This window comes from Pleurodeles waltl, chromosome 4_2 (assembly GCF_031143425.1).
Source record: "Pleurodeles waltl isolate 20211129_DDA chromosome 4_2, aPleWal1.hap1.20221129, whole genome shotgun sequence".
Taxonomy (NCBI): Eukaryota; Metazoa; Chordata; class Amphibia; order Caudata; family Salamandridae; genus Pleurodeles; species Pleurodeles waltl.
The window spans coordinates 25327626-25342955 of NC_090443.1; the positions used below are offsets into that span (position 1 = coordinate 25327626).

Genomic DNA, 15330 nt, shown 5'->3' on the forward strand with positions numbered 1-15330 from the left:
GTAATAAGTCCCAAAAGGTAGCTTTGCCGCCAAACATTTGCCGACTGAAGGTCAACCAAAAACAAAGGAACCACATGGATCCCAACTGAGGGATAGCGATGCCTGAAAGACTTTGTTGAAGTCTTTGACGATCCCATCTGCTCAAGAGTGAGAAAAAGTCAATGCTGTGGAGGCGGGTGAACAATTAACACTGATAAAGAGACCTTCGCTAATGCTCGAAGCCGAAGACAAAATAGTTGAGGGATTAAAAAAAGAAGACTCAAGGCGGAAATGGCGTCACTTCTGCAAAGGAAGAAGGGGTTTGATGACTCCTGAAAGGATTTTTGGGACCCAGCAAAACAGTCAATGCTTTTCGACACCGAAGACAGCGAATCCGTCCCGGAGGCTCCAGCAGCATCAGAACCCCACAAAGAAAAAAAAGAAGAGTTCTGCAAATTTGAGGATGTCAAGGAAACAGCAGGGTTCGAGGATGAATCTTGGCATGATCTCAAAGCTGATTCCCCCAAGGAAGGAGTAGAAAGCTACCCTTCGAGGCCATCTCCACCAGATGACCTCTCTATGTACACTAACCTGTTTAAAAGGGCCGCTGAGACCTATGGAGTCCAGTTGGAGGCAGAGAAGGGATATTCTTGCTTTTTTGAGACACTAATGCTGTTCAGCAGGGGGAACCTATATCTTTCAATGCATCCCAGCATATTAGATCAAGGAATGAAGGCTTCTTGGGAACCAACTACTGCTGAAGCAGTAACTCTGAGAGTAGATAAAAAATACAAGGCATCTACTTAACACCCTAAATATATACAAGGGAACACCCCAACTGATTTCATCACTGTGGCAACCGCAAGAAAGCAGAACAATGCACGCACCTCCACAGGACCACTACCTGAAAAGGAGAGCAAAAGGCTGGACATGGTGGAGAGAAAAATGGAAAGGTGGGCTGCAATTCACTGGTTGATTGCAAACTCCAACACCCTCTTAAATAGATATGGCCACTCACAATGGGACGAGATGGAGTCCCTCATACAACATCTCCCAGTGGAGTACAAAAAGAGGGTTAAGGCAGTCATGTAAGAGGGCCAAAACATAGCCAATGCATGTCTAAAATCAGCCCTGGATGCGGCAGGCACTGCCAGCAAGCAGATGTGCACAGGCACAACTTTGATAAGACAAGCGTGGCTCACAGTGTCTGATTTTCATGCCAGAAGTACAAGTCTCTATCATCAACATGTCCTTCACAGGAGACGCTCTGTTTTGCCATGCGGTCAATGAGTCCTTACAACAGCTGAAGGATGACAATGAAACAGCCACAGCAATGGGAGCTCTAAAATGCAGAGGCCCATTCAGAAGTGGAAGAGGCACAACCCGAAGCCCTACTGGCAGAGCACTTTTTACATTGGGGCAGCAACCACGAGGCAGCTCACATCAAGCGACACAGCACCCTGCTAGACAGCACTTTTGGGCACAAGAAAGGAGGAGAGGACAGGCTTCTTGAGGGGAAGAAGCAACAAGCAAGTGACTTGAGCAACATCATGTGCGCTTATATAACAGCAGTGGGAGACTGAATAAGAGACTACGCAGAGGAGTGGGAAAACATCACATCAGACCAATGGATTGTGAACGTGATATGTCACGGATACTGTATAGAACGTATCAAGGAACCACTTCCAATACCCTCAAAACCAAAGAAGTTTCAAGAGGAAGAGATCATACAATTAAAGAAAGAGGTGAAAGAACTTACAAAAGAAGGCTATTACAAGGGTACCAGCAAGGGGAAGAAACAAGGGTGACTATTCCCCTTACTTCTTGGTCCCAAAACAGGATCTAACTCTGAGAGCAATCCTAGACCTCCGTTCCTTAAAGTCATTCATAACCAACACTTCAGGATGACAAGACTCCAAGGAGTTATACTACACTTAAAAAAGGGAAACCATATGGCAACCTTACACCTAAAGGATGCCTACCTACACACCCAAATGAATCATGGGCATAAAAGATACCTCAGATTTGTTTTAGACAAAGTACACTACCAGTTCACATTGCTGCCCTTCAGCATAAAATCAGCACCACAAGTCTTCACAAAGTGCCTTGCCACAGTTGCAGCACATCTAAGAAGGAAGGGTATCCATGTATACCCGTACTTAGATGACTAGCTAGTGAAGGCAAAAACAAAACAGAAATGTCAAGAAGACATTCGGACAGCAACTAGGTTTCTGTATAACCGCATGAAATTGCCACTTTTAAAAAGTGGTTATTTTCTTGCTTAACCTTCCTGTGCCTCTGACTGTCTGGAATACACGTCTGAGTCATGATGACAGTTGGGCTGTTTGTGAATTCACTCTAGATAGTCACACAAAGGAAGCTGAGGTGTGCCCTATATTTTGTGACAGCTCTTCCTAAGCTGACACTTGCACCTGAATAGGGCTGTGCCTGTCCTCACACAAAGCAGTCTCCAACACAGAAAGGCAGGGTCTTGTGCACTATAAAGACTTCCTTGAAGTTTGCCTACTTCAAAGACAGAAATGGTTATAAGTACTTGACCTCTGACACCACATAGACCATTTCTGGACTGAGAACCCTTGGAAGTGTAAGCCGGTGCCTGAAGGAGAAAATTGATGCCCCGCAGCTGAAAAATCGACGCAGTGCCTGCAGAATCAACGCAGCGCCTGTATCGTGGTTGAAAAATCGACACAACACATGCAGAATCAATGTAGCGTCTGTTTCACCACAGTGCCATCATCACAGTGCGTCTGGATTTTCCATGCATCGTATCTGGGTGTCAGTTTCTCATTGCCCTCGCACCTCAGTAAAGAACCACAGCTGTGTGCCCGTAAATCAATGCATCGCCTTTCCTGTGACAAAAAAATCCATGCATCACCTCCCCTGCCAGTAAGGAACATCGCTTTGCTTTTTTGGCGCCTCGCCTCCCCTGCGGCTCGCATCATTTTTTTTGTTTCTTTTGTTTTGTTTTTTACACATCCCAGTTACTTTGTGCTAAAAAGATACAGCCGTTGATTCCTAAGGACTAAGCTTCATTTAAACCTTTAAAAAGTGATACCTTTACATGTGTATGTTGGATTTTTGTCTCTTTGATATTGTTTTACTCCGAGAAATAGTAGCTATTTTTCTAAACTGGTGTTGAGTACTTATGTGGTGTTTTCCCTGTTATTTGTGTGTGTGGGTACAAATACTTTACACATTGCCTATGAGATACGCCTAACTGCTTGAGCCCGGCTACCAAGGAGGCGAGCTGGGGTTATCTTAGCTGACTGCTTCCCTTACCCTGACTAGAGTGAAGGTCCATACTTGGACAGGGTGCAATCCACTGGCAACTAAAGACCCCATTTCTAACAGGTGCTTTTAAAATAGGTCAGTATGAAAGAGTAAATGCTGCCCAAAATGTAGTAATTGAAGATAGGTGGGGTGGCCTCCAGGTTTGAGCAGGACTGTTACTGTGGCCGATTGGAGACCATCTGGTAGAGATCCAGTCGATCTGGCTTCTTCTAACATACAAAAAAGATGAGATGTGGTCAAAGCAGCCAAGCGCTTAAAGAATTCCAATTGAAATAAATTGAGGACTGTTATACCGGCCTGCATTTCAGCAGTTCCTCTTCAGTGACGGGCTCTCAGGTTCTGCCCTAACCTCATCTGTGAGTTTTTGATGGGGAGATCTTATAATGGGAATAGACACTGTCTCTCCTGCAGGAATAGCTTCGTGTAATGTTTTGTAATGTTTGCGTGGACTTCAGCTGTCTCAGGTGTATCTGTTCTTGAAATTGCAGTAGGTCCACGAGTACCATGGACTATTCTAGAAGTCCCTACATCTAATCTCTCTGCTTTACAGAGTAAAGCGGTTTTACTGATGCTACCATGTTAGGTTAGAAACTATATCAGCTAAACAACTTGACTGAAATCCCATTTATATTGTATCTAGTATTATGGAACGCTCCCTATATGAAGACTATTACATGTCATCACTGAACAACCCTGCCTATAGGAGGTACTATTTAAGTGAGAGTAAAGTTTGAATATTTCTGTGAAGTGTGCTACAGGGTGTAAAAGGTATGCAATTACACCTTATTGACATTCGGTTGTAGTCAGGACACAGTCATCTGCCTATGTGGCAGATGCCATTACTTTCATTACAGGCATTCTGATGTTTCAGTGTCAGAGGCGATATCTCGCCCTTTCTCTAGGAGGCGCTTGCCTGGGAATCAAGGATCATGAACGTGTGGAGCTAGACGAGATACTGCAGGGGCCAGAGATCGATGGTGTGGAGCAATTGCTTATTAATACTTAACTTAGAAGGCAGCCAGAAAAGCTTTTCATGTAGAGTCCAGGGAATGCGTGCATTTGGGAGGACCAGGTAGGGAACAGATGCAGCTGGGGAAACGCTATGTTAAGTTTGTGGAGACTGATCCAGGGAAGGCTGGTGTTGATTGTAGTGTGTGTAGAAACGCTTGGCCTGTGTCAGTGTCTCCTACGAACAGTAAAATATACCTACCCCTCTGATTAATCTTTCAGTTGTTGGATGGACGGCGGCCGACTGGGGGGAAGCTTGAGGTGATTGTCCGAATCCGGGAACCTCTGACTTCACAGCAGCTCGACAAGGCCACTGAGAAATGGCTAGTTATTGAGCCTCTAAGTATGCCACCGGTAAGGATACTGCAAGATCCGGGAATTGCATGTGTATATGTTGCTGTACATCATTAGAAATCTGTTATTTGTAACATGGTGTGTATTGCCGTCCAGTACTATTAGGGAGTTGTCAACGCATCCTCTGCAAGAATTACGGATTGCAACACACAATGTTTTAAATGTCACACAACCTTCTTTCAGCATCATGGAACATCCAGGAATCAGTAGCTAGCATGCTCTAGTCAACAAATAATCGGCTGGTAATAAAATGTAGCAGATGCCTCGGTGTTAGTTTAGGGGGTTATTTGGGGGTAAGGTCATCCAAGCCTTTCCTGTCACATTGACAAAGGTCTATCTTCCAACCATAAAATAATTATTCCCCTGTGAAGTCCACACTGAAGCCTTTTTGTCCTTCTAGTGCCTTAGATTGCCTTACCCATTCTTGCCCTCTTAAATGTCCCATAAGTGAGGTTGGTTGTAGATGTGTTAGCAAATTTCCTGTGTGAACCCCAATTTGGAAGAATTTGTTGGTCCAGGGATAGATATAACTAATGTTACATGCAGAACCATATTAACAGTATTTGTCTTTGTTAATATGTAGCAGATCCTATGTGAGCATTGGCAGTACAGAGAGTGTGCAGTACATTATCGCATTGTTCATGTATCCAGTCTAGATGTTTCACCTGGCTTTTGCATGCTGATATACTTACATTAACATGTTACTTAGAGTTTAGTTCAGGCAACAGCTACTTTTACCTTGTTGTGAAGTTTATTGCCCTGTTCTCTTCCTCTTTATTTGATCAAAAGTGATGTATGTATCCCATTGTAGATAATCACTAACAGACCTTCAAGATCTGAAAGCTCTAAATGATGCCAAAAAGACGGACCTCAGTGTCCTTCTACCATAGGCTAATAACCACCTCCCACTCACCAGAGGCCAGCTTCACTCGTCTTCCTTTCCCATTTGTGTTATAAGTACTTGACACCATATCAAAATATCTTATTTCATGAAGGCCGTTTCACTTCCACTCACCATCATTATGACTAGATGCCTGAAAACGTGATTCATGGTGGAATTCAAAGGTATTGCATTTCAAACATTCTCACAGGCTACTGCCTCATATTTACAGGGCTAAAACGGCTTGGTGTGAAAAGTTAGGGATTGTGCTACTACATGCCTTTTTGTGGCTCTGGTACACCTCTACAACCTGTTGGAAGTGCTGGAAATTATGTTGTATGGCTTGGGCAAGCACACTGCATTCCTACCCCATAGCTCTACCAGCCCTTTAACATCTTGTGATTGACCCGGCCCTCAGTATTTGATCTATTCAGTTCTACTTGATAAAGTTATAGTTGTAGCCGACCTCACTGTTTAAGACCAATGTGTGATACAGATTGCAAACTTAATTTGTGATTTTCTTTCCAGGTAGCCCTCCCCAAGCCTAAAGAGAAGCCCCCGGTTATGAAGGAAGTGGGAAACAGGTATGTGGCCACAGGGTTTCTTTGACACTGAATGCATTGTTGATGGAAATGCGGATAAGACTCATTCAGAGAATGTGTCTTATCAACATGAGAAAGAGAGTTAGGATAACTAGTCCCTGCCCCCACAATCTCCACAATTGTTTCCAATACCACACACTCATAAGTTGAAACCTTCCATATCCCTATTCTCTATTTTTTTTATTCCAAAACAAACATCCATTGTTTATGGATGGGAAGGCCCCTCCCACGTGATCGTTGCATGCTTCATCCTTGGCCAATTCACCCCATCGAGTTAAGATGATACCAACCCGACTGTCTCAACCTTGACCCAAAAAATATCTGCGAGAAGGGAGCTCAGAATAAATTATTTTCTGGTATATGTAGGGGACCAGATCCTAAAGCCACAAAACTGCTTATGTGTGTATCCTGAATGACTCCTCTATTATTAGGACTGCACAGGGTAGGGTTAAAATGGTTGTTCTGTTGTCAGGGACAATAATAGAGCGGTGTTTGGAAGTTGTAAGGGCTCGAAACACCCCCACGCCCACTAATGCCAGTATGTTTCAACCAAACCGAAAAGGATACTGCCTGGAGGAAAATCTGCTTCCACATGAAAGGTCCTGGGTCTTCGTTGGGGCAAGTCAATCAGAAAGTCCCTACTGTCTGTAAAGAATGCCTAATCATGCATAGTGTTAAAGACTAAGGATCAGATGTGTCAAGTTTCCCAATAGCGATTACCAAATTGCGATTTTTTTTGCAAATCACAATTAAGTAATCGCTATTGGAATGTATGAAACTCCAGGAGTTTCATATAGCGATTCGCAAGCGCTCGCAAATGGACCTACCTCATTAATATTTATGAGGTAGGTTGCAATTTGCGACCCATTGTGAATGGCTACAATTACAGGGATGGTGGCCTGCTGGGCTCAGCAGACCACCATGTCTGTGATAGCTTTTAAATAAAGCAATCTTTTTTTTTTTTTTTTTTAAATGCAGCCCGTTTTCCTTTAAGGGAAACGGGATGGGTTTAAAAAATAAAATGAAAAGTTTTCTTTTAATTTATTAAGAGTAAGCAGTGGCCCATAAGACCACTGCCTGCTCTTAAAAAAATGATTTTGCATGCATTCACAAAGGGGAAGGGATCCCTTGGGGACCCCTTTCCCTTTGTGAATTGGTTACCACCAATTTGAAATTGGTGGTAACTGCGATTGTTTTGCGACTGCATTCACTGTCACAAAACATTCATATATACCGCTGCGATTCGGTATTAGGAAGGGACACCCTTGACATGCCCCTTCCTAATACCGAATCGGTATGTATTTGCAAATCCAATTTGTGATTCGGTAACAAGTTACCGAATTGCAAATTGAATTTGATACATACCAAAATGCATTTTTGCGATAGCAAACGGCCCGTTGGGCCATTTACCATTGCAAAAATGTTTGATACACCTAGCCCTAAATCTTTCTTTGAACCTAGTCCTTGTCAGTGCACCTAAGATAACAAAACACACTAAATAAAAAATATTAGTCCAGTATGTGGAATAAAGAGGAAAAAGGGGAATTATAAAGGATTCCTAAACAGTTACTATGGTGTGAGTCACTCCTGTAAACACACAGTGAAAGAACACGTGATTCACATTTAAATAACTTGTCTTCATTGTTTGTGTGCAAATATAGTGTGAACATGCAACATTCGTGCCTCTATCACTTACCCTGCAGTCATCAGTGTTCTGCCTCTTCAGTCACTATGCAAGGGGACCTCACCAGTAGCCGCAGGCTAAAACATTGAAATGATTGGTTGCTTCATTACTAGGCACCTTCATGTCCATTCCAGTGTACCTGCCTTGGGGTCTTCAAAAACCCAGTATATGCCATCGACTGACTGATACACTAGTAGGCGAAGGAAAAGATTAGACATAAAAATGTTTCTTTAAATTGGGGACCCCATGGGTATCTCATCATCATAATCCATGCCGAGGAGAGGTTACTAGGTACGTAGCTTTAAGTCACTCTGGTTAATCATCTAATATAGAAAAGAACCAACGAATTGCTATAACCCTGGCCCCAGTCAGATATGGATACACCACCAAGTCAGTAGTATGATCACAGCTGTGGGCAGTCATATTGCCCTCTGAAAAAACACTTGTTTTTATATGAGTACACAGAACTTGACCTCACTGTAATCTGTTCCATAGCCCCGCAGGCTACCAGAATCACAGAAAAACCGTGTGGTGTCATTACCAAACCCCTCATGCACATCTTTCAAGAACAGGGGTCCACATCTGGTACCCTTGTGGGGGGGATCTGTGGTCACATATCACAGTATGGTTCAAGTCTCGTCATTACAAAAGGGGAGCACAGGAGCAGTTTTATGGCTTTAGGATCTGGTCCCCTACTTATACCAGAACATACTTTATTCTATGCTCCCTTCTCTCAGATTGTTTTCAAGTCAAGTTTGAGACTGTTGGATTGCTACCATCTTAACCCAATGGGGCAGACTGGCCAAGGAAGAAGCATACCACGATCACGTGGGTGAATCCTTTCTGTACATAAACAACACATGTTTGTTTTGGAATAAAAGTAGAAAATAGGAATACGAAGTTTGCAATTTATGACTTGAGCATGTGGATCACAGACTTGGCCTACTTTTGTGTGGTATTAGATTGCTTGTGGGTTAAAAACTAGCAAACCTCGTAGGTTCTGATCGACATTCTTTCTTATGATTTTGTAATGATAATCTGAAATGGTATGACATGGTGGATGGGTAAGGAGATTCTCATAGGAGAGATGTGTGTTAGTAGAAAGGGTGCGTGTGGGTGGTGGAAACATTCATAGTATGAAAGGATGCATGTGTATTGTGTGGTTTCTTCTGGTGTAGGAGGACACGTTGTGGTCATTAGATGATCCTATTGAGGTATGCATGTCTGGTGTTTGTGTGTGTGTGTGTGTGTGTGTGTGTGTGTGTGTGTGTGTGTGTGTGCATGTCATTGTACCATCTAATTTGTTTCTGGGTATGCATCAGTGTAGTGTTTGTGTTCTCTATTTTCTAAGTGGTGTGTGCAACCAAAACATAATACAGGCCAATATGCTTGTGAATGTGTAACTGTGAGTTACCTTGAGTATCTAAATTAAATGCAGTTGGAGCTAATGTGCCATTAAGCATGCAGTTAAATTACTGTACTGGTATATTAGCTGTTATGAACACAATGGCTACCTAGTACGGTGCCATAGAATTACTCCATTTACTATGTCTAGAGAAGGTGATTATGTGATATATTTTCCACATTACCATTAATTAACTTCACCCATCAGAATCTCTGTCATACTGTTATTCACATTGTCATGCATAAGAGTCTCTAGTGCTACTCCTTTGTGATTTGTGGTTCATCACCTTAGCTATTGGCAATTGTGACTGCCAACATATGGCTCAGGCGGACTGCCCAAAAGAAGATCCAAGGAGGAATTTGGCTAAAGTTAATAGGTTGGTTTCGTCATGCATTAACCCTTGTCCCTTTCCCCTGTGTGCACTCATTTCGTGAATACAGGATCGTCTTCTTGTGCACTTGTTTTAAGAGATTTCTACACACAATCCATCCCTTACCACAGGTCTCTTTCTGCAGCCACCTCCAGGTTGGGAACTTGGGGCCTGATTACAACCGTGGCAAATGGGATACTCCGTCACAACGTGACTGATACCCTGTTCGTCAAATTTCAAAATCAGCTATATCCTATTGAGCTTGTAAAGCGGGGGGCAGGATATCCATCACGTTTGTGACAGAGTATCTCATCCGCCAAGGTCGTAATCAGGCCCTTAGTTTTTAAAGCATTTTGAATCTTGGTATCTCACATATTGAAAATTATTGGTGCTTCTCTTGATAACAGCTGTCTGTGCTCTCCCACTCTCTGACATGCTCCTAATCTCATGCAGTCACTCCCTCAAACTCACACTTCCAGTAAATTGAGGATCTGTTCTCCAGAATAGCTAGAAATTGCTTTCAGGTGGCAAAATAAAGTAGGATGCTACTGGCTTGGAAATGTGTTTGGTTGGCTGAGAAAAATAAATAGCGAAACACAACACAGAATGAAAATGTCACTTACCCAGTGTACATCTGTTCGTGGCATCAGTCGCTGAGATTCACATGTTCTGCATTAGCTCGCCATCTGGTGTTGGGTCGGAGTGTTACAAGTTGTTTTTCTTCGAAGAAGTGTTTTCGAGTCACGGGACCGAGTGACTCCTCCTTCTGTGCTCATTGCGCATGGGCGTCGACTCCATCTTCGATTGTTTTCCCCGCAGAGGGTGAGGTAGGAGTTGTACTATAGTAATAGTGCCCGCGCAATGAAATGTGTAAGTATGTACCTATTAAAGGTTTAAATAATATATATACAAATGTACAAAATTGAAGGTAACTTCTGAACTGCTACAGGCTTCCGGGGAGGTGGGTGGGCACATGTGAATCTCAGCGACTGATGCCACGAACAGATGTACACTGGGTAAGTGACATTTTCAGTTCGATGGCATCTGTCGCTGTAGATACACATGTTCTGCATAGACTAGTAAGCAGTTATTTCCCCATAAGCGGTGGTTTAGCCTGTAGGAGTAGAAGTTGTCTGAAATAGAGTTCTTAATACAGCTTGACCTACTGTAGCTTGTTGTGCGGATAGCACATCTATACAGTAGTGTTTGGTGAATGTGTGAGGCGTAGACCATGTGGCTGCCTTACATATTTCATGCATTGGGATGTTTCCTAAAAAGGCCATTGAAGCACCTTTTTTTCCTTGTTGAATGTGCCCTGGGAGTAATGGGCAGTTGTCTTTTTGCTTTAAGGTAGCAGATTTGGATGCATTTAACTATCCATCTGGCTATACCTTGTTTTGATATTGGGTTACCTGCATGAGGTTTTTGGAATGCAATAAATAGCTGTTTAGTTTTTCTGATGTTCTTTGTTCTGTCAATGTAGTACATTAATGCTCTTTTGACATCTAATGTATGTAGTGCTCTTTCAGCCACATAATCTGGCGGTGGGAAAAAAACTGGTAGTTCTACCGTTCGATTTAGATGGAACGGTGAAATAACTTTTGGTAAAAAGTTTGGATTAGGTCGTAGGACGACCTTATTTTTATGTATTTGTATAAAAGGTTCTTGTGTTGTGAACGCTTGAATTTCACTTACTCTTCTTAGAGATGTAATGGCGATGAGAAAGGCAACTTTCCAGGTTAGGAATTGTATTCCGCAAGAGTGCATGGGTTCGAAAGGTGGGCCCATGAGTCTTGTTAGGACCACGTTTAGGTTCCATGAAGGAACAGGTGGTGTTCTTGGTGGTATAATTCTTTTAAGACCTTCTATGAATGCTTTGATGACTGGTATCCTATACAAGGAAGTTGAATAGGTAGTCTGCAGGTATGCAGATATTGCTGCAAGGTGTATTTTAATAGAAGAGAAGGCTAGCTTTGCTTTTTGTAAATGGAGCAAGTAATTTACTATATGTTTTGGAGTTGCGTGTAGTGGTTGTATCTGATTATGATGGCAGTAACAAACAAATCTTTTCCACTTACTTGCGTAGCAGTGTCTAGTGGATGGCCTTCTGGCTTGCTTTATGACTTCCATACACTCTTGGCTAAGTTGTAAGTGTCCGAATTCTAGGATTTCAGGAGCCAGATTGCTAGATTCAGCGATGCTGGATCTGGGTGTCTGATCTGTTGGTTGTGTTGCGTTAACAGATCTGGTTTGTTGGGCAGTTTGATGTGGGGTACTACAGAGAGATCTAGCAGTGTTGTGTACCAGGGTTGTCTTGCCCACGTTGGTGCTATTAAAATGAGTTTGAGTTTGTTTTGACTCAATTTGTTTACTAGATAAGGAAGGAGAGGGAGAGGAGGAAAAGCGTAAGCAAATATTCCTGACCAGTTCATCCATAGGGCATTGCCTTGGGATTGCTTGTGTGGGTATCTGGACGCGAAGTTTTGGCATTTTGCGTTCTCTTTTGTTGCAAATAAGTCTATTTGAGGTGTTCCCCAGAGTGTGAAGTAGGTGTTTAGAATTTGTGGGTGGATTTCCCATTCGTGGACTTGCTGGTGATCTCGAGAGAGATTGTCTGCCAGTTGATTCTGGATCCCTGGAATAAACTGTGCTATTAGACGAATTTGATGGTGGATTGCCCACTTCCATATGTTTTGAGCTAATAAGCTTAACTGCGTTGAATGTGTTCCTCCTTGTTTGTTTAGATAATACATCGTTGTCATGTTGTCTGTTTTGACAAGGATGTATTTGTGGATTATGATTGGTTGGAAAGCTTTTAGTGCTTGAAAAACTGCTAATAATTCTAGATGATTTATATGCAGTTTTGTTTGATGTATGTTCCATTGTCCTCTTATGTTGTGTTGATTGAGATGTGCTCCCCACCCTGTCATGGAAGCATCTGTTGTTATTACGTACTGTGGCACTGGGTCTTGGAAAGGCCGCCCTTTGTTTAAATTTATACTGTTCCACCTTAGAAGCGAGAGGTAAGTTTGGCGGTCTATTAACACCAGATCTAGAAGGTGACCCTGTGCTTGAGACCACTGTGAGGCTAGGCACTGTTGTAAGGGCCTCATGTGCAGTCTTGCGTTTGGGACAATGGCTATGCATGAGGACATCATGCCTAGGAGCTGTAGTATTGTTCTTACTTGTATTGTCTGATTTGGAGACATGTGTTGAATGACTCTGTTGAAATTGTGAATTCTTTGTGGAGTTGGCGTTGCTACTCCTTTTGTCGTGTCTATTATGGCTCCTAGATATTGCTGTACTTTGCTTGGCTGAATGTTGGATTTTGCAAAGTTGACGGTGAACCCTAGTTTGTAGAGGGTTTGTATGACTTGATTTGTGTGGTTTGAGCATTGTGTGAGCGAACTGGTTTTGATTAGCCAGTCGTCTAGATACGGGAATACATGTATTTGCTGCCTTCTGATGTGTGCAGCGACTACTGCTAGGCATTTTGTGAATACTCTTGGAGCGGTTGTTAAACCAAAAGGCAATACTTTGAATTGGTAATGTATTCCTTTGAATACAAACCTTAGATATTTTCTGTGTGATTGATGTATTGGTATATGGAAATATGCGTCTTTGAGGTCTAGGGTTGTCATGTAGTTGTGTTTTTTGAGCAATGGTAACACTTCTTGTAGTGTGACCATGTGAAAGTGGTCTGATTTGATGAATGTGTTTACTACTCTGAGGTCTAGAATTGGTCTCAGTGTTTTGTCCTTTTTTGGTATCAAGAAGTACAGTGAATAAACTCCTGTGTTTATTTGTGTGCTTGGTACTAATTCTATTGCATTTTTTTGCAGTAGTGCTTGAACTTCTATCTCTAGAAGCTGTGAATGGTGTTTTGATAAATTTTGTGATTTTGGTGGTATGTCTGGAGGGAATTGCAGGAATTCTATGCAATAACCATGTTGGATAATTGCTAGGACCCATGTGTCTGTAGTTATTTCCTCCCATGCTTCGTAATATTGGCCTATCCTTCCCCCCACTGGTGTTGTGTGGGGGGGGTGAGTGACGTGTGAGTCACTGCTTGTTGGTAGTGGTTTTGGGGCTTTGAAATCTTCCTCTATTCCTAGGGAATTGCCCTCCTCTATACTGGCCCCGAAAGCCTCCCCTGTACTGTCCCTGGTAGGTGGACGGTGCGGACTGTGAGGTACTAGCTTGTGTGGCCTGACCCCGAAACCCTCCTCTAAAAGGTGTTTTGCGGAAGGTGGTATAAGATCCTCTGCTCTGCGGGGAGTAGAGTGCGCCCATGGCCTTGGCAGTGTCAGTGTCCTTTTTGAGCTTTTCTATGGCTGTGTCGACCTCCGGACCGAACAGAAGTTTTTCGTTTACTGGCATGTTAAGTACTGCCTGCTGAATTTCTGGCTTGAATCCAGACGTTCTGAGCCATGCGTGCCTACGGATGGTAACCGACGTATTAATGGTCCTTGCGGCTGTGTCTGCTGCATCCATAGAGGAGCGTATTTGATTGTTGGAAATGTTTTGACCTTCCTCAACAACCTGTTTTGCTCTTTTTTGTAGATCTTTTGGGAGATGTTCAATGAGATGCTGCATCTCATCCCAGTGGGCTCTGTCGTATCGCGCTAGCAGCGCTTGTGAGTTTGCGATGCGCCACTGGTTTGCTGCTTGGACAGCGACCCTCTTCCCGGCTGCATCAAACTTTCTGCTTTCTATATCTGGGGGAGGTGCATCCCCAGAAGTGTGTGAATTTGCCCGTTTTCTGGCAGCCCCTACCACCACAGAATCTGGTGGCAGCTGAGAGGTGATGAATACAGGGTCCGTAGGAGGCGCCTTATACTTTTTGTCCACTCTAGGCGTTACTGCCCTACTTTTAACTGGCTCCTTGAAGATCTCCTTTGCATGGCGTAGCATGCCTGGGAGCATAGGCAGGCTTTGGTAGGAGCTGTGGGTGGAGGAGAGGGTGTTAAATAAAAAGTCATCCTCTACTTGTTCAGAGTGTAGTTCCACATTATGGAACTGTGCTGCTCTAGCCACCACTTGTGAATAGGCTGTGCTGTCCTCAGGTGGTGATGGCCTAGTTGGGTATGTGTCTGGGCTGTTATCAGACACTGGTGCATCGTACAAGTCCCACGCGTCTTGATCTTGGTCATCGTGGCTCATGGCGGTGTGAGCTGGCGAATGTGACGGGGTGTAAGTTGGCGAAGCCGGAGTTACAGGTGGAGGCGAGGGAGGAGGTGTTACCTTCTTTGCTGTTTGTTGCTGAGGAGCCTCTAGTGCTATAAACTGAAGTGTTCTCTTTCTTTTGACAGGTGGAAGGGTACTGATCTTCCCTGTCCCCTGCTGAATAAAGATACGCTTTTGCGTGTGATCCACTTCAGTGGATTGCAGTTCCTGTTCGAATCTGTGTTTTTTCATTTGTGAAGACATAGAATGTTCTTCAGTATATGAGCCTGAGACTGGGTCTGTTGGTGCTTTTTTCGGCTCCGAAAACCCTGTTGTTTGTGTTTTCGGCTCCGAGGTAACCTTCCTCTTTTTTTGTGCCGAAAAATCTTGGCGTCTATGGTCTTCGGCGCCACTGTCTCGGCGTCGATCCGTGTCGACACCGAACTCTCGGTGTCGATGCTTCTCTTTAGCACTCTCTCGGTCCCGAGGAGGCTGCGTGCCGGTGTCTCGACCGGAGTCGGCCGATCTCGACACTGAATGGGCCTTTTTCGGTGCCGATTGTTGGTCACC

At 43.5% G+C, this 15330-nt stretch overlaps 1 protein-coding gene across 3 annotated transcripts in view; it reads left to right on the forward strand.

The window, feature by feature from the left end:
• The window catches only part of CC2D1A (coiled-coil and C2 domain containing 1A), a 130046-nt gene that overhangs the window by 74010 nt on the left and 40706 nt on the right, over window positions 1-15330 (forward strand). For all 3 annotated transcript variants that reach the window (XM_069230445.1, XM_069230447.1, XM_069230446.1), the window contains exons 23-24: window positions 4522-4653; window positions 6062-6117. In XM_069230445.1, coding sequence (XP_069086546.1) covers window positions 4522-4653; window positions 6062-6117 — 188 coding nt within the window. The remainder of the gene's footprint in view (window positions 1-4521; window positions 4654-6061; window positions 6118-15330) is intronic.